The sequence below is a fragment of the Choristoneura fumiferana genome, chromosome 27 (assembly GCF_025370935.1).
Source record: "Choristoneura fumiferana chromosome 27, NRCan_CFum_1, whole genome shotgun sequence".
Lineage (NCBI taxonomy): Eukaryota > Metazoa > Arthropoda > Insecta > Lepidoptera > Tortricidae > Choristoneura > Choristoneura fumiferana.
The window spans coordinates 6820908-6846625 of record NC_133498.1 but is presented as its reverse complement, the minus strand read 5'-3'; the positions used below and the strand labels follow the sequence as shown (position 1 = coordinate 6846625).

Sequence of the window (25718 nt, the reverse complement as noted above, 5' to 3'; positions counted from 1 at the left end):
ATCTGGAACCGATTCATATAAATCGGATTTACGATAAGAATCGAAGCAGGGTTATTCTACTTTTCAATCGTAGGTGTTGGTTGATCCAGTCACTTATGCAATATGCAATGAGAAGGGGTCAATCTCGGAATGAGAGATAATAAGCTGGAAACAAAGGCTGGAAACTCGTGGATGGATGGATGCCCACGTTGATCAGGGATTATCAATGCTAGAAAGCTGTAATTTTGCACGAATATATATGTGTAAACTATGCCGACAAAATGGAACAATAAAAAATTGGAAAAAAATTTTTTTTTAGATGACTTCCCATAGACGTAAACTGGGGTGTTTTTTTACTCATCCAACCTTGAAGTGTTCGTTGTCGTTGGATAGGTCTTTTAAAACCATTAGGGGGTTGCTAAAACGATTTTTCAATTCAAAATCTAAACCGGTGGGTGGAAAAATTTGAAAAAAATCAGGATGGTAGTAAATATTATATTATTATTATTATAAATATATCAAATTTACTAGGAAAACTATAACGGTTAAGTTTTCTTGAGAATTATTAGTAGTTTAAGAGTAAATAGCAGCCTAAGGCAGGGTCTCTTAAAGTGGGGGTCCGTAGCATGTGTGTCAGGGGTACCACAGTAAGTCAGTCCATAGATGAGTGAGAGTATGTATAAAGGGTCAGTCTGTAAACCTATTTACTAGGAAATTTCCAGTTTTTTTTTTACAGGGGTCCGTGGAGTTGTTTAAATTGTGAAAGTGATCCGCGACTGCAAAAATTTCAGAAACCCTGGCCTAAGGTATGAAATATACCTAAACATGGAATATTCCGTACAAAATACGAAGTCCTTAGAAAAATATAACTTAATTTTTTCGTAATGGCTACGGAACTCTATTTCACACTATTAACAGCCTATAGCACCTATAGTCCGTTTAAGAGCGTTTATACCTGCTGAGCTGGCAACGTTGCATTTTTGTTAGTTTTTCTCGATTAATCCATAAAAAAATTATGGAAATTAAAAATGTGGTCTGTAGAACTCTTCTTAATAACTATATAAGTTAATGTGTCTACTCCAATAATTATTCGTGAATTTCGTGATAGACTTTTATATTCTTTAATGTTTATTAACGGTTTTTAAAGAAAATAAAAGCCTAAAACGAATAATTATTGGAGTAGACACATTAACTTATATATTAAGAAGAGTTCTATCAGACCACATTTTAAATTTTCATTATTTTCTTATGGATTTATCGAGAAAAATTAACAAAAATGCAACGTTGCCAGCTCAGAAGGTATAAACGCTCTTAAGACTTGAATTAACGGTCAAATTGTAACACGTTTCTCGGTATTCCGAACACAAATGGACTAAAAATACCTACATGTAAGCCGGTACATTTATTAGCGGTAGGTATTTAACTATTATGTTTTTACCAAGGACTTGGTTTTTACTACAGAAGTTCACACAATTTTAAATAGTAGGTAGTTACGTTGTTATTTCATTTTAAAACGTGTTCAAATTTTACCGTTAAGTTTCAGATGTTAAAATAAATGGAGTATAGGTAGTTAGTTTGACATTGTTTATTACTTTGTACCATCAGCCAAATAAATGGTCTTTCATTTTAAAACAAGTTCCTATGAAATTCATATTCGTTAAAGTCGAACTTTCAAGTTGACTGACAGACACGTCTATTGGCATTATTGTTTTATGACATGCAAACGATTATGAACTTTAGGGTGGAAGATCACATATTTGGCTGATGGTAAATGTATAATGTTTTTCCATCGTATCTTATCGGAAAAACTCCTATTTATCATGCTTTCTCTAGCTTTACTAGAGTTTACTGAAGCTAATTAAGAAATCAATAAATATATACAAGCATAATATCCGACAAATACGTTATACGTGGTATCAGTTTTATTTGTATTTTCATAAAAAAATAGAATGATCCCATTTTAGCTATACCCATTTTAATCTTCACGCTACTTTAGAAAATAGTTATATTACAATTCATTGATATTATTTAAGTAAATACTTAACCACTTATAATTATAGAGAGGTAGATAAATGAGTGAGTCATTAAAACATACTTAACTAGCATAAGTTTTGTAGAGAACGTGTTTGTGTTTTAAGTCAAATAATATGAAATTATTTTGTTGACAACACGCGCCGATAGAGGCGCTTCTAATCCAGCCAAACTGCCAAAGTAAATACGGTATTTGACTATTTTTTATTTATTTTATAAATCAAATCTTGACAATGTGTATTATCGAATAGGAAAACTATTTTTAATCTACTGTTACATATTAGAGTTAGAAAGGTTTAAAATTCAAGATTAGACAGAGAAAGAAATCCTTGCATGTGAGGTCACATGCCAATAGCACCATACCTGCTGAGAGAAAAACTTTTTAGATAAGGGACAGATATATAAAAAAAACACTATAAATAAAATTTTAACTAAACAACATCGGCACCTATTTTTCTCTCAAAGGTTTTACTTTATCATGTATTACTATTAAATAAAGCATAAATTGTCATTTTATGCCGTCTAGATCCAGCGTAAATACGAAGTTAACGACCATGAGAAGTGAATATTAAAATATTTTTCACTCAAGTTTGTGTACGGTTCGACGAGCGATTTCGCTTGTCTTGATCAATGATCAGCTTTAGTAAAAGCCATGAAATCATTATACGGATACTTAAATTATTGCTAGGCCGGCAACGCACCCGCAATCCTACGAATACTGTAGGTGTCCATGGGCAGCGGTGATCACTTACCAAAAAATGAAAACAGAAGACCTATTACAGACAAAAAATATTTAATGTAAAAAGTAACAAAAGAGGTGCTTTATAAACTCAAGTGTATTAAAATCTGCGACTTCGTCGTCTCTCTCTATTTTCTTCAGGATACAAAAAGCGTATTTTTTTCAGGCTTTCATTTGCTTCGTTTTTATCTGAAATTAAGAAAAATTTTCTTTAACCAACTTTCCCTACGCAGATTTAACAATAAAATGGTTTAACAAAACCACTAACAAGTTTGCGGCAAAAGTTGAAGGGTATAAGTAATTTCTTTTACTGAAATTCCGGGATTTAAATTCGGTGGGTTCGATCGAATATGTATATCATCATCATCATCCACCATCTCGGCCTAAATATACGTCCCACTGATTTAGGTAGGTATGCATCAGAGTTCAGATACTTAAAAACTGCGATTGCCCTGTTCGCCACCCCCTAAGGCCGCCGCTGACTTCGATAACGCGGTGTAGGTAGATGATGTTACTAGCGCCAGCAACTACTGCGTCGTCTAGTGGAGCTAGGGGCCAATGTGTTTTTAGTGGTATGCTCCCTAAAGTCAGTGCCCCACATAACTTTCCACGGAAGATATGCGTAAAGCATTTTCACATCACCAAAAAAAGGGTCGTTACATCTATTATGTTATGTCATAGGTACCTAACCTAAGCTACCTCGAAGCCTAGTGAATGAGGGTTTTCACAGAGGCGAAATATCGCTAGATGGCGTTAGGATCGTGAGGTCCGTTTGACGTTTGCTCAAATGAGCCAATCGCAAGCAAACGTGCTAGCTTGTTGCAGGCCATATATAGTCTGGCAAAAAAGAGTAGCAATTAAAAAGTGGCAACACTGTAGTGTCCTCCCTTTTTGGTTTGACAGGGTTTGAAAGGGATGACACTACAGGGTTGCCACTTTTTAATTTCTACTCTTTTTTGCCAAGCACGGATAACAGATGGCTGGGGCTGAAAAGTTCTCGAATGGTGACCGCGGCAAGCGCAGTGAAGGACGTCCACCAACAAGATGAACGGATGACCTGGTTGAGGCCGCGGATTCACGGTGGACGCAGGTCACTCCAACCGAAGCAAATGGAGGTCTATGGGGTGGGGGAAGCCTATGTCCAACAGTGGGCATCTTACAGCTGATATAATGATGACTACCCAAGGGCTGAATTTTGGAAAAGACATACAAAAACGTCGCAGTTTAGGTACACAAATAACCTCACTTTTCACATCGAAAAATGTCATGAAGATACTTACATTCCTGATTTTCTTCACATTTGTTTTCATACACATCAAATCCATAGCCATCCTGTATGGTCATAGATGTTACTGGCAACACCCTCTTTCTACTAGCATAGTACAGGTTATTTACTACTGCTGGGGCATACATGCCTCTAAAGAGATCCAAGTATGTTTGCCCCTGTGGTATAACATGCGACTCCCTTTTAGCTTTGGAAGATATAACTTTGCAAGGTAAGTATCTACTTTTGTGATATTTCATATAATCTGCATTGTAGTAAGAGTAATTCTGTATGCTAGTTTTAGCCAAGCAGTTCTTTTTAGCTTCACTTTCAGTAATAAATTCGAAATCAGATGAATTGTAACCATCATCTTCTGAGTCAGAACTTAGAGTTATTATGCCAGTTTCTTTAGACACAATTGTTTTTAAATTGTCTCTTTTTTTAATTTCATGTTTCATTATATTATTACAATCAGTATCTGTTTCAGCTGAATCTAAATCTATAATGACGTAGTTTTCTGTTTTATTTGGTTTTAAAGTAACTGTGGCCTGGTTTTCTAATGAACATTGGCCATATGGTTTGAGATTGTCAGTTACAATTTTATTTATATCATTCCCAACTGTATCATCATTGAGTTTATCTGCAATCTCATCTACATCAATCACATTATTTGAAGTTACAGTTTCCTCTTTTTGTGTCTGAGTATCACTTAAAATGCTTTCATTTTCTATTTTACAGTTAGAAACGCATATATCATTAAATATCATTTCAAATTCATCTAAATTGATAGCGGGATCATTTTCAGAAATCACATGAGTGGGTTGTACAATTTTAGGAATATTATTTTCAGTGTTAATGTCAGTTATGCTAAATTCTCGCTGTCTCAATTTCTCAAGTGTGTCTACAGACATTCGCATTTCGTTAAAAATATCTCCAAAGTTATCTGCATTTATAAGATCATCTGTACAGCCAGTATTTTTTTTAATACTAAGGTTACTATCTGCATTCACAGTGGTTATTTCAGAATTTTTAATATCATCTTCATCACACATTTTATCAAAAGCATCAATAAGAGAATTCTGTGATATATTTTGGACTTCTCTTTCTATTTTCTCCATTGTTACTAGAACTTCATTTATATCGATTAATGCTTCAAAATCGACTAAATTATCCATTTTGCCTGAACCTAAGAAAACCACAAAAAAGTTAGAATAGGTTTTTTTAAACAATACCTATCTAATTATAACTTTGACAGTATATTTGTAACAATTGAACCAGTTAATCTTTATGAAGGCAGAAGCGATTTATCAACCACATGAGTGTACTGTTATAATGAACCTTAAGCCTTTAGAAATATGGTACAATTTTCATATAGGTCAGTATCACAAGGTATCACATGTAAAATCGACTTGACGACTTGACATTATGATTTGGCTTGTTAGTTGTCTGTCACGTGACAAAACTGAGTTATGTCATATGTGAGAGGATGAGGGTTCCATACAAATTTGTAGTTGCCTATGTCAAACATTATGCTGTAAGTAAACGGACATTGCTTTAGAAAGCCAGTGTTACCAGAGCTCTGCTTCTAAGCGAAATATACATACCTAGTATGGGATCATTCTGGAACAGTTGGTTGGAACCCCCCTTAATTAAGTACATTTTATTTTTTTGTTGTTGTAGCAACAATAGAAATACACATTTTGTACAAATTTTAACATTCTGACTACTATAGGCCTGTGATGGACAGATAAACAATATAGTGACATTAATAGGGTTGGCTGTGACTATGTGGAAGGGACCTCATGGGCACAGAAGCATGGGTCGACCAAGAGCAAGGTGGAAGGATGAAATAGAGACCATCAGAACAAGTGATAACCGGAAGGCCAAGTGGTTAGAGAACCTAACTACAAAGAACTAAAATAATTTCCTTGCTCACCCGCGACCTTACGATAGCTAAGCTTATGCAAAATATGCGTGTTCATGCAGTTCCTCCACCTCCACATTTTGAGAACACACAGAAATCACACAAACCCATCTATCACCACCACCACCACACTACACTGACGCGTTTCGAACTCAAACAGAGCTCATCTTCAGAGTGACACAACCGTACACCATGCTACCAGTTGTTAGACTAACGAACCACAACCACCGTTTTAACTTGTCACTGTAACTCCCCAAGTACCCACATACGTTTTATGAAACAAAACAAAACTACCCACAAATTATTAATAAAATTTTTTTAACCGTCCTTCAAAACTACCTTGATTTTTTATTTATTTACTGTCAAGGCATGTTTTATTAACTACCATTGCTGAAATTAGATCCAAGCCGTAGCAAGGGAGATGAAACTAAATTTACCTGCTCATTAATAATAGACCCCATACTGTTGTATCTAATTATCTCCATGCATTGAAGATGAGCTCTGTTTGAGTTCGAAACGCGTCAGTGTAGTGTGGTGGTGGTGGTGATAGATGGGTTTGTGTGATTTGTGTGTGTTCTTACAGTGTGGAGGTGGAGGAACTGCATGAACACGCATATTTTGCATAAGCTTAGCTATCGTAAGGTCGCGGGTGAGCAAGGAAATTATTTTAGTTCATTGATATGGACCTCCGCAAAGTAACGCCTGATTCAATAAATTATCTAACTACAAAGCTTGAGGTCCCGGGTTTGATTCCCGGCCGGGGCAGATATTTGTATGAATAATACTAATGTTTGTTCTCAGGTCTTGGATGTTTAATATGTATTTAAGTATTTATCTATATAAGTATGTTTATCCATTGCCTAGTATCCATAGTACAACCTTGCTTAGTTTCGGACTAGGTCAATTGGTGCCAAGTGTCCCATGATATTTATTTATTTAAGTAATTGGTTTGACCTAGCAAAAACCATGATGAATGGCAATCTCTGCCGGCCTTCACCCAACGAGGGGTCCAGCAGATAGCATGCATATAACTATCATATTCATACTAGTGTACCAGTCAATGGAAAACAAAGGCTTTGTATTTACTATTTATAATAGGGTTCTCTGTTTATCATCCTTCAGGTAAGGAGCCCTAAAAAGGTTAGGTTAGTTAGTTACAAAGTTACAATCATATTATCCCATAGTTACAATCAGGCTGACCTATTATAAAATTGTGGAAAAAATAGGAACCTCAGTTAAATAAAGAAATTAGACTGAACCACAAAAAGCAACTTTGTTTTTTTTTAGATAGGTAAATACTATGCAGTAAAATAATATTACTTTTAAATGGCTGAATCTAGGTATTATGTGGTAAATTTGCCTGTCAAAGATTCTGGCTACTGTCAGTTAAAGTTAAGCCATTGTGTCCTATAATTAACTTGAAAGAAATAGACATGAGATAGCATATTATTTACACAATAGAATAGAAGAGTCAAATATACTTTAATGTTAGGTACTTACTTTATTTTTTTCTAGCACTTTCTAGCATTTACTTTATTCTAGCACTATACTACTTTTAACTGTTCTGTTCCATTGTGTTGAAGAAGCTTCTAGTCAGAATACATTACATTGTAGTTTTTATTACATCTTAAATTACGTGTCCAAATCAAAATACCTAGGTACACAAGTAGGTACTTACTTACATTACATAATTACCTACTTAGCTCCCACCATAGTTATAACCTAACCAGTGAAGTTGACTCATACAATATAAAAAATTTAAATTATTGGTCGATCGCTTAGTATTAATAATGCCTAGATTTAACCAAAATAATAGCTCACCTGTTTGAAACTAAAACTGTACACCGATTTGGCAATATATCGTTAGAGAATTAAGGAATTATCAGCGTGTAGCTCTGTTCAAAAAGTTATAAGTTGTTAAACACTTACTGTAAGTAAGCTCAAAAGTTCATGAGAAAGTTTATCGAAAACGAACGAAACCGGAAAAATACACCGAACTGGAACTGTCACTTTATGGCGGGATTATTATTTTTAAACGCGCGTCTGTCAGTGTCAGTGGGTGACACTCTTTCCCAGCCCGGATAATACCGGGTGGAAATACCGACCCTGTTTTTCGTGTACACGCCCATAGAAGCTCCTGACAGTTTCAATAGGCGTGTACACAATAAACAGGACCGGTATTTCCATGTCGGTATTATCCGAGCCCACCCAAGAGAAGAGTGTCACCCAGTGTCAGTTTCATCCCACAAAATGTAGACCATTGTAACATCTTTCCTTCTGTCGGCCAAAATTTTTTACTTATAAATTAAAAATTTAAATTTATAATTATACTTCTCTACTCTAGCACACACCCGTCTTATAAATGTGTAATTTAAGTTTATAAAAATAAACAAATTATACATGTAGGTACATTAACCAAACTTATGTTTGTGTTGTTTATTTTAGGTTTTCATCAGAGTACTGAACACCGAAGTGTCTTTTTCGGGTGACACTCTTTCCCGGCCCGGATAATACCGGGATGGAAATACCGACCCGGTTTTTCGTGTACACGCCCATAGAAGCTCACGTCAGTTTCTTTTCTATGGGCGTGAACACAAAAAACAGGCCGGTATTATCCGGGCCGGAAAAGTGTCACCCTCTTTTTCAACCTCCACATTGGCGGTATCATCGATAGTTTCGATGGAGCTATATTTTTCCTAAAAATTTAATTGAATGAGGGCTATCGTTTTTTGTCTCACTAGATGGCGCACTGTTGCGTGAGGTTTTTAAGTATGGTTTTGAAAGTCTGTTATTACGGGCGTGAAAACAAAGTTTAGATTAAAATCATATTTAATGCACCTTAAAACCGTACCATATAAATATCGAGCATGTCACAGTGTTGCATAGTCCCTGTTTTGTTCGGAAAAAAGGGAGGACAAAGGTTTCCGAAAGACAAAACTGTCTCAAAACACAGACATTCATTGCCCCGGAACGCATATTTGCCATAATTAATTTCAGATATTGCAAAATATTCACAAAATTATTCTAATTATAAATAAACCCGCGTAGCTCACCCAAAAACTATGAGATTTGACATTTCGGAGACCTCACGCTACACTAGCGCCTCTAGCGGCGAATTCATTCGCGATAGCCCTCATTGAAATTTATACTTTACTTTTATTGTTCTAGTCTAAAAATAAAATGTAACTTTCGATATTCACAAATTTATTTCGTATTAAATGCAAATAACACTTTACATGGAGAAATTAGGTTAGACGATTCTAACAGCAGTGCCATTTTTTTTTAAATACGTAGTACATACCAACAATGCACGATATAGAAATAGAAACGGCGACTCGATACTGCAACAGCCAGATACTTTTTCACTCACTACATTTTTGTTTGACATGGAAAAGATCTTTGTCCTTACATAAGAATTTACAAACTATTAATTAAAAAATATTGAATTGCAAGAGTTGTGTCACTTTTTGCCGGATTTCTTTATGCCGCCTTGCGCAAGGGGACCTTTTTGGGTGGCCTTTGCTTTCGCGTCCTGAAAAAAAAAACAAGAATAACATTTGAAAAAACGTATTTTTTACTTGGGTGACACTCTTTCCCGGCCCGGATAACACCGATATGGAAATACCGGCCCTGTTTTTTGTGTACACGCCCATAGAAACTGACAGGAGCTTCTAAGGGCGTGTACACGAAAAACAGGGTCTGTATTTCCATCCCGGTATTATCCGGGCCGGGAAAGTGTCACCCTTTTACTTAACAGTCTTTACTGACATTGGCCCAAGCCCTGAGGCCGCCATTAAGGGAATAGTAATTAATAAGTTAACAAAATGCATGGTAAACATTTGAAAAAACAAACAGGCTTAACCCCTCGTATGCGTGAGCCGTTCCAGAATTTGACACCTTGGTGCAGCAACTTAAAATCAGTAGAGGTTGCCCGCTTTGTATTTTAGTATTTTGAATTTTTCGTTTTAAAGTTGTAATTTCAGCGTAGTCAATTTGGAGCATATCCATGCTTATGCAGTTCATGAACTGGCACGGATACGCATCTAAGCATACGAGGGGTTTATACCTTGACAGCACTTACCGCCAGAGCCTTCTGTTGCTCCTTTAACTTGGCCTTATGAGCTAGGTCATCGTCGTCCAGCTCCTTGCTTTCCTTCTTGGGCGCCTTCAGGGGCTTCTTCTTACCACCTTCCCGACCGGACATCTGGAAACAGAGCCCACAATTTAAAGCTTTAAAGCAAATTTGGATACAAAAGTTGTCACTTGGGCAAACTGTCAGAAGCTCAAATCACAGTATGTTTTTTTAACACATTTGCTGTCACTCCCTATTCCTGGACATTAGCCAGTTGTCATACTTTGCTGTGTGCCCAAAACACTCATGTAAAAACTTGTATTTTATATGTATTTATTTTAAACAATAAACTATTAACTAGAGATTCTGGCATAGTCAGGAAAATGTTTTATGAATTACTATTGTAGTATCTAGAGTACACCAATAAAGTTGGCATAATCAGAAATACACTAAACCTGACACAAAAAAAACTAGGAACAACACTTGGGTGACACTGTTTACCGGCCCGGATAATAGCGACATGGAAATATCAACCTGATTTTTTGTGTACACGCCCATACAAACTCATGTTTATCACTTACATCATCATGCTCCATTATAAATTGAACAACTAAAGAACTGTTACCAACCACTGCTCAAATGAGACTAAACAGACTTCTTCACAAACCCAAAATTATATGATTCTCAAACAATACCCCGTAAAACACAAACAGCTCAAATAATTAGGTAATTTAGTCCAGTATTACTTTTTCATAGTTTAAAATTGTATTTTAATAGTGGTAATTACCAGGCATCCGAGTTTTCATCACATTGTAAGACGTTAGCGAGCCATGGAGTCGACAATAGTACTAAAATTAAACTCCATACTCATACTCATTTATTTGATTCTACAATGCCTTTATTTCTTTCTTATGCTGTAGATTTGAAAAGAAATAAAATAATTATCGTAACGGATTCCAGGAGTGCACTTCAAAACCTGGCTCAGTGTGTTTCGGGCTCCCGAGGTATGCCGATAGCCTACAATATCCTAAAAATCATGCACAAGGTTGCACTCTAACTGTGTCCAAATAGTGTTGCAGTGGATCCCATCTCATGTGGGTATAGCTATAGCTGGTAATGAACACGCTGATAGATCAGCAAACATGGCAGTTTCAAGAGGGGTTGAGATTTAATGTAAACCTTATGGTACAGAATTGATGTATTTAGCCAAGGCAAAGTGTAATGAACAATGGCAAATAGTGTTTAACAAAGTATCTGAAACAAAGGGCATTTGGTATAGTACTATTCAGAACAAAGTGTACAAGGTACCCTGGTTTGATTGTGCCAGCCTTCCCAGGGAACTACTTGTGCTTGCATTTGATGTGCGGTCTGGTCACATTCCACTACATTATTTCCTAAATTTGATGAGAGTTGTACAATCACCCTTGTGTATAGGTTGTAATAAGACTGAAGACCTTCATTTTCTTCTGGAATGTGATCAGAATAAGGACACCAGAAACAGGTATCTGGATGGTATGGATCTGTTGAATGGAAGTGTAAATGTGATTCTGAATCATCCACTTTCAGAAGAAGCGATGCGGATTTACAAGTTCATTGGACAGGCCTTTGCATCCAGAGACTAGGTTTCGGCACAAGAGAGAGTGTAACATGTACCTGAGGCTGGCATAGTCACATTTAGTGTACTAAAGCCTCGTTAAAATATAAGATTTAAAAAATTTCCTTTATAGCAATTTTGATTAAAAATCATGAGCAATATGTGATTCAAATTAAAATTATTAATTATTATTTTTATTTTCTGATGATTTTGGGCGTCAGAAACTATTTGACGCTGACTTGTATACTCAGACAAAATTATTACAGCATCACTTTTAAATTTTTCATACAACTTTGTATGAGAAGTAGTGCAGTATTTTTGCTCATAGGTATATACCTACTCGTCAACATTCTTGTCCTTGATTATAAAAATAAAATCACTACTTAAAGAAATGATTGAGTATGAATACGAGGTTAATTTTACTGCTAATGTCGACTATGGCTCCCTAACGTCTTACCGTGCGTTGAAAACTCTAGATGTCTAGTAATTACTGTTCTTGACCTTCCTCTTATGTTTTTTAGCCTTGGGAATAATTAGGATGCAATAAGTGTCATATCAGTGTGAATTAGTATCACCTGACTGTCACATAACTTTTTACAAAGAAATCAATGATATCGAAATGAGATTTCTGTAGAAATCTATTTATTTATTTATATTTTTAAAGAGAAAATAAAGTAATCTACAATACCATTAATGCAAGTACCACGTCAAAAAGATGTATGAAGATATCGCTCGCTATGATCTTTGTATCATGTTTTAACGATAAAATCGACAAATAGACATTCTTCAAATCTAATTTCGCACTCGGCTTTAAACAAAGAACGATTCTTACAGTTCTTAGCTCTGAACAAGTGCAAATTCACAAGAAATTAGGTAAAAACCTTTTCGCCATTTCATTGATATAACCTCAACTTCGATTTCAGACTGAAATAACGAACTCAATGATATTTCTACTGATAATTTCGAGAAAATGAAGTATTTGCTATGCAACTTACGTTTGTATTTAAAAGCTGGTTGGAGAAAACTTGAGTTAATTCGAGAGATATTGCAATTCAAGTAAAACAATGATAATACGCACTTTTGCCACTTGCAATGTTTTTTTTTATAGAGCTCGATTTGTTTTTTTTTTTATTTATCTCTCTAAACATTGACAAAGGAAACGTTATCCATACAGCAATGTCTGTTGTTTTAACTGTTGTATTGTGTTCTAGAAACTTTAAACTATAAACTATTTATTAGTGGAATGTGTTCGGAATCGTGCTGTGAGGGAGGCGTTGGTTGCAGCAGCAGCAGCCAACCTGAGCAAGTATGACATGGGAATGTTTGTGGGTATTTTAGCTCAGCCGGCCAGACATGGCGTTGATGCTTTTCAGGTTGGCTGATGTGACAAGGAATTAGTTAGCATCAATTGTGAGATGTACATTTTTTTCTGGTTAGTTAATGTTTTGCCCTATGGGCTGTGACAAATTAGTACGTTTCCCGTTTCAAATAAATAAAAAACAAATAAAAAACATTAAGCTAGTTTTTTTCTAGAAACTGTACCTTCAGCTAAGCTGACACCAAGTGATTTGTAAAACAATACGATTTACGTGTAAGTTGCGTGTAAGTAGATAATGAGTTCGTTATTCTAAAACATTGATTTTGAAAAATCTCACTTATCTCGTGGGTTACGAATCTCTGGGTTGTTCAGGACACTGATAATAGCGCCGCACTCTAAATTTATGTACCTTACACTTACACATGTTTCTGATATTGTTGGGCCAAGCAAGGGCAGATCATATTGTGGCAAAGGCAAATAATTTATTAAGATTGTAAAGGATTGATTAAAATAAAACCAAAAACAACTTCAAGTGACTTTTAATAAAAGAATACCACATTAACAAGCCCTGGTAAAAACTGTATAAAAGTTGTAACTACTGCGAGGCACGCACGAATCACGATTACAGATTGCTTTGGCTAAGTATATATGCAATAACACTCGTTAGTCACGCTCTAGCACTATATTGCATGTATTTAGGTACCTACATAGGTATAAGTATATGTATATATGTATGTATAGGTATATGTGGTGCATAGGAAATCTTTTTATGTTTCTTTCTGCCAATTAAATCTATACTTAACTACAGTGTGTATTTTTGATACTACCTCAAACTTTAAGGGCAGTTAGTGAAGGCTCTAATAATCCCATTTTATAATGTTTTAGTAAAAAAAATAAACTTATTATTTCCCTTACAAAATTAATTAGCACGCAATGTACAATGGCCTGCATAAGTGGATGGACACCTTACGTTCTATAATCGCTTGAACACGAGAGTTGGCGATTTTGTTAAGTGTTCACAAGAAATGAACTAGATGGCGCTGTTAAACAGTTATTATGATATGATCGATATTTAATCCCGTAACAGTAATGTGTTGATAGCTGAGTTGATCGGCTGCTTAGATAAACTCGATAATGATCATGAGTTCGTATCCTACGTATCAGAATTGTTTTTTTTTGTTCTTATTTTTATATTTTATAAGTTTCTATTTTAATTTTGTAGATAACTGATATGGAAATTAAAAAAAAATACTCTGAAAAAAGGATAACGTTGTAACAGAAATAATACACGTTTTGAAGTTTAAAACATAAAAATTTTATTCGTAAAACAATTTATTTCTATTCATTAAATATTGACGCAGTTATTAATGTTATACTATATATTAATTAAATAACTGAAAACCAGAAAGTAGTTTGTTCAGAATCCAGAGTAGAATAGATTACACCATGTTTTAAATCAGGTTGTGGTTGAGTTTTTAAATCCTTTTTTTATTGGGCCCAGTCTAAATATTACGAATGCATACGCCAATTAAATGTTTTAGGGATGTTTCATACCCCTTAGATAATTTAATACCTACCTACTGGCCGTTTTGCGTCAGTTTGGCTTTCTTCTAAATCTGGCATTAAAAATTACAACTGTAAAGTTAGAAATGAAGTAGAATTACTTACTGATTACGTAAAACATACAATTATTTTAGGAAATAATGAAGGTATTCGAAAATAAACGCAAACAACTAACTTAAAATAAAATGAAAAAATATTTACTGGGTGTCGTGTGAGGTTTTCAGTTATTTAATTAGCACCTGACCAAAAGTTGTATTTAACATTTTATTGAGGTATTAGCTTAAGTATTCATTTCCGATTCTGGAAAGAGGATTGAAGCTGAACCACAATAAAAAATAGTATTTGAAAGTATTATACCTGAGACCGGGTTATCATAAGACTCGAAAGCGTTATAAATTATAATAATTGAAGTTTTCCAGTTTTAAACATTTACTTATCAATAGTTGATGGCGTAGATCCACTGTAGTGTGTAATGTGTTACTGACAGTTATAATAAGATTACAGTATTTACAGTCATATATTGAACTTTATGCTTTATGCGGCCACTATTATGTAAAGTCTATTTTCCTAACAAATAAATATTTTTTCATTTTTTTCATTTTCATTTTTTTTTTCACACTTATCTCATATAAATAAGTAAACAAAACTATCAAGGTATAATTAAATGTTTTGTTTATAATAGTAAAATAATTACTTTTCATAACAAAGTGATACCTACAGGATCATAAATAAAGATAAATATTTTGATATAATACAGTGTGCTAGAAAATCAGATGCGGATATTTTGAGGATCGATTATTTGCATCGTCGTTAATTGGTTTCAATTACTTAAATTAAATTAAAAAAATACAGTTAATGTTAATGCGAGGATGATTATTTTTGGACGGAATGGTATTTTTGTATGAAGCAAAAAAATATTACCAGACAATACTTAAATAATTTATGCGTCAATTATGATTCTTAGGTTATTAATTACATTACCTGAAAATATCTGCACCTTATATATTTTATTATAACATAATTGTTTCAGTATATAACCCGGTCTACACGTAACTATCAATTTTATTTTAATAACTGGTGTAACCACCATGATTGTCGATAACTGCTTGCAAAAAGAATCGCATCGATGCAACTAGATTTTCACACATATTAGAGCCGCGAATAACTGTCCCTTATTTTTACACAGTGGGCTTCTAACGTAACAGAGTTCGCTTATTTTGGTTATCCCAACGTTGGACATGGTTATAACACCCCATACATTTTCAATGGGATTTAAATCCGGTGATCTGGCAGGCCAAGGAACGACTTTAATATTATTTTTGTGTTGATCAAACCAGTCTTGCACAATACGCGACCCGTGTATTGGGCAGTTATCTTGCACGAACGTTATGCACGGCACTTGTTCTTCTGGATAGACAATTCTAACAGTGGGCAACATCATAGCGGGGCATCTATGAGTCGTAGTCTACCCGATCTTTGACGATGCAGCAAAGATCCTTCGTCTTGATATCGTCGTACCCATAATATAACTGTTTTTATCTGTAACAATATAAATAAACATAAAATAATATAACGTAGATATAATTTTAATGAAGAAGTTGGTAGGATGAACGTAAACAAAAAAAACTCACATTATTAACTCCAATTTGTCTAGAAATTTCCGACATATTATTTCCTTCTTCATATAAATTAATAATTTCACATGTTTTAACCATTTCAATATTGCGATGAGAACTCATTTTAAAGAATAATTACGATAATAAGCAGATTCAACTTGAAAGAGACGATCAAACGATGTTGCAAGCAGCTGAACAAGTAGCAAAATCTTTGTAATAAAAACTTAGCCTGGTAGTTTGAAGATCTTCAGTCTACCCTCTAAGTTTCGTTAAACACGCATGACTTACCGATTAATTTTAAGACGACCCGATATAGATCCGATTTTCATCGCTTAAGATAACAGTACGATGGTCAAGTGGTTGTGAACTTCGTTCTTCGTTCGTATGTCACAAGTTCAAATCCCACCAGGCGATAATATTGAGTTTGTGTTTTTGTAAATTTACTGCTAGATTTGGAGATTACTAAAGTTGACACTAATTCGCAACATGAGTCTTCGTAAATAAAGAATTTAACTATCATCAGCATCCCAGCCTATAGATACACGTCCCACTGCTGGTCACAGGCCTTCTCTCAGAATGAGAGGGCTTGGGCCGTAGTTCCCACGCAGGCCCAGTGCGGATTGGGAACTTCACACACACCAAAGAATTTATCGTTGGAATATTTGAAGGACAAGAAACGATAGTAATGCGAATAATAATATTCTCCTTCTCTTACGACAAGTACGAAAGAGACAGAAAATGTCGTGACGCGCTTCGCAGGCAGGGACATAATTTATTTAAGTTACTACGGCAGTGAAATATCAAATTTCTAACATGAATATAAAATATTTTTTTAAGGTCAGCGCCAGCGCCATCTAGTGGCATCTTAATAAACTAACTAAGTTAGTTAATAAGTAAATACCGCTAATACACTTCAAACACATAGATGGCGCCGTTTCACGTGTCAGACGATTATGTTTGGGAATTGTCCATCGACTTTTGCTGGCCATAGTACCACTACGTGACGTGATACTACTTTGTTTTTATTCAAAACGTCGCACTTGTTGACGTGACAGCTGTCACAGAACGCTTCTCTCTCGTATCAAATTATTGTACCCATTAGGTACATTGCTGCTCGAAAATATTTCAAAAATTTATTACGTTCTGGTAGTTAATTCTAAATTAACAATTTGTTTTGATATCGGTTAATGGCACTTAAAACTTCGTCTGGTTACAGTTTGAGGTAGTATCAAAAATACACGCTGTATAGTTAGAATAGGTAAGTACATTTTTTTCGCTTCGCGCCTCATTTCGCGAATTGAATGCTACAGTAAATTAAACGTAGAAATGTAATTTTAGAAAAATATGAGTAACTATTTGATCGTTATTCTTCGTTGAGATCAAACTAAGTTATGAAGGAGTTAACTTTGTTATTTGTTTTAATCCATTCGGCTTTAACAAAAGACGTGACTTCAAGTAAGTTTTTAATTGTGTTTATGACGTTTTTATAGTATTCCTTCATTTATAAAACGGATTATTACGCGATTAGGATTGGATTGGCTGATAACTTGGGTATTGGTTAGGTACCCCCACTGAAAAATAGTACATTGTGTCTAAGGGCGGTAAATAAGTAATTACGAACGAGAGTCTATTAGAAACCCGAAGTCGAAGACTGAGGGCTTTAATGAGTCGATGTTCGTAATTCAAGTACCGCCCGTGCGATATACAATGTTTTTCATCACATTTGCGAGTAAAATTGTATATTATTTGTAAAAGAAAAACGAATATTTTTTCACAAATTGCTGTTACCGCTGAGTACGCTCTTGCCAGCGCCAGCGACCCAATGACTTCTTGAGTTGGTACTCATGGACAGTGGTGATAATCTCCTATCAGATGACCCGCTTGCTTGTTCACCTACCGCCCATAGTAAAAAAAACCGGCCAAGAGCATGTCGGACACGCCCGAAATAGGGTTCTGTAGCCATTTCGAAAAAATTAAGTAATATTTTTATATATTTACTACCATTCTGAATTTTTTCAAAATTTTCCACCCAAGGGGGGGGGGGGGAGACGCTCGATTTTAATGAAAATTTGTACTTTAAAGTTGAATATTTTGCAAAAAAATCAATGAATCGAAAAATTATTGTAGCAACCCCCTAATGGTTTTAATAGACCTATCCAACGGTACCCCACATTAAAAGGTTGGATGAGAAAAAAATAATCACCCCTTTACGTCTATGGAAGGTAGGTACTTTTAAAAAAAATGTTTTTGAATTTTTTTATTGTACCTACCAATTTTGTCGGCATAGCTTACATTTAATTATATTCGTGCAAAATTACAGATTTCTAGCATTGATAGTCCCTGAGCAAAGCCGCGGATGGACAGACAGACATGGCGAAACTATAAGAGTTCCGTTTTTGCCATTTTAGCTACTGAACCCTAAACAAGATATCCAGTTTTATTAGCTCCACTCTAATACTTGTAATCAGGGGTCGGACAAAAAGTGCCGATGACGTCAAACCACTTATAGGATGATTTCAAATAGTATTTTCGATTTTCATAAACAATTATCACTTATCATTTATCAACCTCTTCATTAAACGATATGATATTTATTTTATTCACTGAATTCCATTGATTTATTTACGATTATTTTATTACTTTATTAATGCTACTTTGTTACTACATGTCACACGGAAGTTTAAATAGAAACATCATCTTGTGTGCAAGATTAGGTACGTCATATTTACGTCATCCGCACTTTTTGGCCGACCCGCTTTTTTTTTTTTTTTTTTAATTTAATTTTTAATTTTCTTTTTCTAGAGGTTTTTGAGCCGGGGATATAGAAAATTTTAATTTATTTTTTTAGGAAATGTGACCAGAATATTACCAAGTGTGTGCTATGAGCCGATATCGATCGGTATATGCAGAGCCTCATTTGTTAGGTTAGTGATGTCATCCTCATTATCATCAGTCGGGAGACGTTACTGAGTAAAGGCCTTAGAAAACCACAATGAACGTCAACAGGATCTTACCATGATCTTTTCATAAACGATCCAAACGCAGAGCAGTTCAATTTAGGCCCACTAGCAGTAAAAACATAAATCTCGAGTTAGCGCTAAACTACTGAATCTAGATTTATTTTTTCCTGCAAGACGGCCTTAGTCACGGTACGAAAACCGCTTGAAGTGAGTGAATGAAAATGTCTGTATCGCTGTCCCTGAACCGTGCTTGAACTGAATCGCAAAAGTAACGTCGTGGCAAAGTCTAAGAATTTTCTTACACTGTGGTCGTGGTACGAAATAGCGATGTTCAGTTTAGAGCCTAAACAGCAGCGCTACTCCGAAACTCGAAACTCGAAGTTCGTGTCGTGCGGTCCCTCTCGCTCTCGTATTAAATAGTATAAGTGTCAGAGGGACCGCACGACACGAACTTCGAGTTCGAGTTTCGGAGTAGCCCTGCTGAATCGTATTAAAAGAGCGTGGTAGGCCCCCTGTATGGCAACTTGCATTTGCATTGCATCCACCGGCCCGCAACTTTCACGGGTGTACTGCCGTTTGGGCAAAATTTGTTTCGCCAAATTTCACTTCCCACTTATCGCAGTAGTTACATTTCCCAAACGAATGTTTATCATATTAACATTTGGCATTTTATTAATTTGGTCAAATTATCATTTGGCATAATTTTACATTGTCAAGTTTTATTATGACAAACGTTTATTAAGCAAAGGTTTTCTTTTGGCTAATATTATATTCCAAAAAAATGTCTGTTCAATATAACACATCGCACATAGTACCGTACCGACTTGAAATTTGGTACGGATATGTAGTTAAGACGACAATGCACGTACAGTCAACAAAAGGTGAAGTCTGCAAAAATGCTTGTATTAAAAATGTTTTTTTAAACAAAAACTTATTATTTATTTATTTTTTATAAACTAATCAAGTAGCTTAGACTAATTTACTAGTCTAATTTACGTTTTGGATGATAATGATCAATGACCTTCTAGTCTACGTGATTGATACTTGGGGGTAAACATTCAGCGATTCTGCGTTTTTGCGAGGTTTTTTTTTGCTAATTTTTTGACTTCACTTACCAAAGCATATATATTTTTTTAAGTGAGAGAGAGTAAAAAAAGTTGACTTGTAATCTAATTACCCATGTAATTTTAATAATTTATTATAATTTCCCTTCATAATTGTAGTTTTTTGTACTTAAGTATTTGTGATATGATTATTATGATCTAATTCAAATAAAATTGCTATCACTGTTTACAGATACGCATTCAATGTGGAGAAGCAGAAATGTATGCCGTTTGCTTTTGGCGGCTGCGGGGGCAACAGCAATATGTTCAGAAGCATCGCTCATTGCAACTCAGTATGCGGTGGAAACTCATTGAAATAATGTAATAAACATCATCATCATTAAATCACCAACCCGGATGCTGTACGGTTACCTACACACACACACACACACACAGAGAGAGAGAGAGAGAGAGAGAGAGAGAGAAAGAGACGCGTACACACACACACACACACACACACACACACACACACACACACACAGAGTTGAATTTAATTTAGTTTATGATCATAGCTTGTAACTACTTCGATTTGTTACTGACGCAATATTTTCACAAACACACATTTTACTACTTACTTATAAGTTATAGTATTTAGGTACAATGTACCTAACAGTAGAAGAATAAAATACATTGTAATTTCTCTAATTATTTACCGAATCCGGTCACCACGTGACAGAGGCCTAGCCCGGTGTACACCACGTGGGACCACCATGCCCTTAGTGTAAGTTTTCGGTTACAAAATACGTCTCGATCGCGTTCGCGTTAAAATCTCAATTTGTATGCAAACACGAACAGCGCAGCGCCTCTAGCGGAACGTTTGCGATGTTCGTGTTTCCATACAAATTGAGATTTTAACGCGAACGTGATCGAGACGTATTTTGTAACCAAAAACTTACACTAAGGGTACAGATACTTGTAACCTAATGTATTGTATTGCTAGACAGGTTTCGAACTAATTCGGAGCCCTTCCTCTAGGAGCAAGGTGACACGGTTGCTGCAAAACACGCACGAATTAGCCCGAAACATGTCGAGCTAAACTCGATTTAAGACGTGAGTTCTCCGGGTTTAAATATGAGTGAGGCTCAAAACATCATCATCATTTTTAATTGTTAGATTTCGTAGGATTTCGTTAAGCAAATGCACTGTTAATAAAAAGAAAAATATTAAAACAATAGAAGTGGTACATAATTTCTTACGTCTTTCCAACCAATTTAGCATGTACATAAGTAGCTATATAAACGATAAGATGCCTAACAATTTGGCGCCAAAATTCGCCATATTGATTTTTCAAGAATTTCATGATCCAGTGTCAATCGCGTCATCAAGACGAATCAAATGACGTATCATTTATAAAAATCGGTTCAGCCGTTGAGTACCTAGTTACGAGAGGACATAGGAATAGACATGCATACAGGTCAAACAAATAACCCTCTTCGCAGTCGGGTAAAAAGAACTATGGCCTAAAAGAAAATCTTTGAAGCAATATGCTCTTTAAACAGGATGTCTGAAAAGCAACATGTCCCAGAAGTAAGATGCCCTACGATTATAATAATGTCAAAAAAATGTCTCTAAACATTAAACCCGCTGCTAATCTATCTACTTCTTTCTGTTAATTAGTAGATGAAAATTAGTGATTTTTATAGTGAAGTTTTATCTGTATTTCGAGCACCTCTAATTCATATTCAAATTCAAATCAGTTATTCATTAAATAGGCCGCAATGGGCACTTTTACACGTATTTTTTTTGAACTACCAGCGCTTTCGGAAAGACCGTCATTGCCAAGAAGAATGCGCCGCAAAAAACTTGGCAGAAAGTCATTTTTTTAAATAAAATAATTACAAATAAAATACTTAAAAATACTGTAGACTATACAATTAAAGAATAAAATATAAAAATAATAATATAATAATAATACAGGGATGTATAGGGTCCCTTAGTTACAAAACTAAACACTAACTATATCTACGTTCAGTGGAAGTGTAGAATGCTTCCACCGTCATAAATAAAAAAAAAAATTAAGCTTTTGGATTCCGAAGGCAAGCTCACGTCTGCCGCCCCCAAAGTTAGCTCACACGCACTCATGTTATGCTCTGAAAGCAAAGCGGTACCGAGGTATAGCAAAATGAGCAAAGCCACCGCTAAACACTAGCATGTCGCAAACATGGGTTGTCTGTTGTTTCGCAGACAACATTTTAATAGAATTTCGTTTAACAGATATTTTTTCTCATATTATTGTTTCATAGAATAATCAATACATGGAACACTTACTTTGAAGAAATTTGTAACATTGATTTATGTTACAAATAAAATTCATTATCTAAAGTATTCATTTCATAGAATAACAAATCAAATATTGTTTATTCTTATATTATTTAGTTGATATAAAACTTATTACAAATAAAAACATTTCATGTGGTGGTAGGTTCTAAACCTTTTAATTAATACCAGCGACAAAACCTCCTATAACGGTAGCAATTCATTTATCCGTATCATTTAATATCATTTACTAATATTGTAAATCTGTTTAAAAAAATATACCTCGGTGAGTTTCTTGCCGGATTCTTCTCAACAGAGGTTTTTCCGAACCGGTGGTAGATTTTTTTGACATTCATAAGTGCTTGTTATAGCCTAAATACCTAAAGGATATGTAAATATTATTATAGGGGTATGTGGTAGCCTAAATTGAATAAAGATATTTTAACTTTGACTTTGATTCACTTTTTGGTGTGGTCGCAGTTCTTACTTAACCTAACCTTCTTTTCTGGTAGCGATTCGCTTAGTGGTGATGTCACAGTTCTAACCTAACCTAACCTACTTTTTTGGTAGCGATTCGCTTTCTGGGGGTCACAGGTCTAACCTAACCTAACCTACTTTTCTGGTAGCGATTCGCTTTCTGGTGGGGTCACAGTTCTAACCTAACCTAACCTACTTTTCTGGTAGCGATTCGCTTTCTGGTGGGGTCACAGCTTTAATCTAACCAAATGTAACCTACATAAAATTACTACATTAAAATGTGTTACTTTTTATTAAATTATGGACAACATAGCGTCGAAAATTCACTGAATTAGTATTCTATTAAATATGTTTCATTCAAGTAAATACTCGTAGTAATTGAAACAATAATATTCGAAGTAAAAATACAAGGACTAAATATTATATGAAACATCTTCTGCGAAACGAAATTCTATGAAATTTCTGTCTGTGAAAGAGGGGAACAAACATGATTTCAACAGGACAAATCTCAAATTCAAAAAGAAAACCCAGCCAAGTGTTTTTCAAACTTTTTTCATGAAACCAATGAAAGGCCCGAAGTTGTGAAACGTAAAGGGGCCCGTTGACCTTTTCCTACATTAGGACCTCCCTCCGCAGACATTAAAAATATAAAGAGTTCTTGGAAAATACTTGACGATTGTCGCCCCAGTTCGAGAAATAGTGGAGGAGGTACAATTCCTAGCCTTGATGAATAGCGAATCTGAAGAATCGCGGACATGATGAAATGCGAAACAGATGAACGTCGCACACGCACAACCCCCTCGTAGCACCTAAAGTGGTAATAGACTTGAGTAGGTACCTATTCACTTGTAATCAATCGGTAATCATTCGTTTAGTTGCTCAAACATCGTACAAAGATAGGTAATGGTTTACAAAAAGACATGCAAAATGTTTTAAAATTGTGTGAGTGTATGTGCTTAGTTGTATTGTGTTGTGTTGTATTCGGCATTCTAACTATTCAGGGTGTATTTCAGTACTATCCTGTGAAACCCTAAGGTAAGGTTGGTTTTATAACAATCCTGATGTACCTAAGTACTTACAGTTTAAAAAAATCGTTCATCTATAAATAAAATATTTATGAAACAGTTGGAAGATGAAAGATGAATCATTTTGGGACAAATAAGCATTTAGGCGAAAAATTACAGAGTTGTGACCACAAATCTACTTCATTTAGTGTGGTGTGTGATCGTTGTTTATGGGTTTGCGATTTGTAGTTGACAGACATAATATTATTACTTAGTCGATTTTAGTTACACACGGGAAAATGAGTTAAGACTCATTTTCCCGTGTGTAACTAAAATCTACTCCAAATCCATCCAATACGGAATTCTCACTCAATGCTCAGTTTCGATGAACTAAAAAAAATAAAAGTCAAAGTGCCTCCTCCATTTCTTCGCAGCCCACTTGAACTGCCGACAATATTATGTATTGCATATTCAGTAGAATATAAAGCTTGGCGGAAGGCGGCCATCTTTCTTTTTATTTCTTTTCCTCGCTATGGAGTGACAATCAACGGCCAGTATTTTTTTGTGGAATAAAAATAAATTTTGCCGTTAGTGCGTCGTTATTTTTCTGCTTGAATTTGAATTTTTTAGAACTGGCAATTTTATTAGGGTACTAATACTAAGTACATTAAAATAGTTTATATTAGATCTAATTTACTTTTTATTTTGTTTAAAAGACATAATGATGATATGATTAGTTTTACTGTGTCATTTCATTACATTGAAAGAAAAGGAAAATATAAGTGAAAACCCGTGTAAAAGTTCTTCGGGACTTTTTAATTGTGGTTGACAAAATATATTGGTTGATGTTAAAAATTTGCGTGAAAAGCAGACTACATTTTGTTTCCAAAATTCTGATTAATTTATAGGAATGTGTATCACTTTAACCCAAACATTTGCCGAAATATTTCGGATTGTTTTAGACTCGTGATTTTTACTCAACTATTTTACCAGACACTTATCACGTTTATCGAAATTAATAATGTGCGCGCCAAAGTTCGCATAATTTTCGCAAGGCATACCTACTCGTAATGTAGTTTGTCAGAATTATTGTTTGTCATAATTTTATTTGAAATAAATATATAGTTACATACAGATTTTATAAATATGGTACTCAACCTGCAAGCAGGTGTGCAAATTATCAAGTACCTACCTATATATTTTTTTGATATTTAAGTGGTCACGTATAGAAAACTGTAGGTTAGATTAGGTTTGTTTTATAGCAATTCTAAACAATTACATTCAGAGATTTTTTTTTATGACAACATTATCTAACTTTCAATTATTATGCGAGTCGATATGGACCCACGAGTAATACCTTTGTAAGGTTCCGTAGTCAACTAGGAACCCTTATAGTTTCGCCATGTCTGTCCGTCTGTCTGTCTGTCCGCGGCTAAGCTCTGAGACCGTTAGCACTAGAAAGCTGTAATTAGGCATGAAAATACATATCAGTCACGCCGACAAAATGGTAGAATTAAAAAACAAAAAAAAACCCGTAAACGTGGAGGGGGTGATTTTTTTCTCGACTAACCCCATAGTGTGGGGTATCGTTGGATAGGTCAAAGTCAAAGTCAAAGTCAAAATATCTTTATTCAATCTAGGCTATAACAAGCACTTATGAATGTCAAAAAAAAAACTACCACCGGTTCGGAAAAACCTCTGCTGAGAAGAATCCGGCTTCTTTTAAACCACTGGGGGGAATTTTTCGATTCAGTGATCTGTTTGCGAAATATTCAACTTTAAAGTGCAAATTTTCATTAAATTCGAGATTCGGATGGT

The 25718-nt window shown here is 35.0% G+C and overlaps 2 protein-coding genes and 1 long non-coding RNA gene across 7 annotated transcripts; 1 reads left to right on the top strand and 2 right to left on the bottom strand.

Annotated features, from left to right (window-relative positions):
* Nucleotides 1–2833: 2833 nt before the first annotated feature.
* LOC141443590 (uncharacterized) lies at nt 2834–9025 on the bottom strand. Of its 4 annotated transcripts, none has more exons than XM_074108914.1 (3): nt 7438–9025; nt 4030–5199; nt 2834–2938 (listed from the first exon to the last, which is right to left on the bottom strand). In XM_074108914.1, exons 2-3 carry the CDS (start codon nt 5186–5188, stop codon nt 2850–2852), a joined length of 1248 nt encoding a protein of 415 aa, XP_073965015.1. In that variant the 5' UTR covers nt 5189–5199; nt 7438–9025; the 3' UTR covers nt 2834–2849. The 4 variants fall into 4 exon arrangements, with proteins under 4 accessions (XP_073965015.1, XP_073965016.1, XP_073965017.1 ...); XM_074108915.1 differs by having other exon boundaries at nt 7759–9025; XM_074108916.1 differs by having other exon boundaries at nt 7867–9025.
* Nucleotides 9026–9124: 99 nt separating this feature from the next.
* On the bottom strand, nt 9125–12712 carry LOC141443591 (translation machinery-associated protein 7 homolog). Of its 2 annotated transcripts, none has more exons than XM_074108918.1 (3): nt 12599–12712; nt 10019–10141; nt 9125–9469 (listed from the first exon to the last, which is right to left on the bottom strand). In XM_074108918.1, the coding sequence occupies exons 2-3, from the start codon at nt 10139–10141 to the stop codon at nt 9398–9400; spliced, it is 195 nt and encodes a 64-aa protein (XP_073965019.1). In that variant the 5' UTR covers nt 12599–12712; the 3' UTR covers nt 9125–9397. The 2 variants fall into 2 exon arrangements, with proteins under 2 accessions (XP_073965019.1, XP_073965018.1); XM_074108917.1 differs by lacking the exon at nt 12599–12712 and adding an exon at nt 10591–10684.
* Nucleotides 12713–17426: 4714 nt separating this feature from the next.
* LOC141443555 (uncharacterized) lies at nt 17427–22147 on the top strand. The gene is made up of 3 exons (XR_012453054.1): nt 17427–17555; nt 18949–19024; nt 20357–22147. It is a non-coding gene; the product is annotated as an uncharacterized lncRNA (long non-coding RNA).
* The last annotated feature ends 3571 nt before the right edge of the window (nt 22148–25718 follow it).

Bases quoted from the DNA above. Each gene is read 5' to 3' on its own strand.
- LOC141443590 (XM_074108912.1), bottom strand. From the start codon at position 5,672: ATGTACTTAATTAAGGGGGGTTCCAACCAACTGTTCCAGAATGATCCC. The intron at 5,200-5,617 runs GTATGTATATTT...TGGTTTTCTTAG, and splicing joins CCAGAATGATCCCATACTAG to GTTCAGGCAAAATGGATAAT. The intron at 2,939-4,029 runs GTAAGTATCTTC...TCTTAATTTCAG, and splicing joins ATGTGAAGAAAATCAGGAAT to ATAAAAACGAAGCAAATGAA.
- LOC141443591 (XM_074108917.1), bottom strand. The intron at 9,470-10,018 runs GTAAGTGCTGTC...TTTTTTTTTCAG, and splicing joins AGCAACAGAAGGCTCTGGCG to GACGCGAAAGCAAAGGCCAC.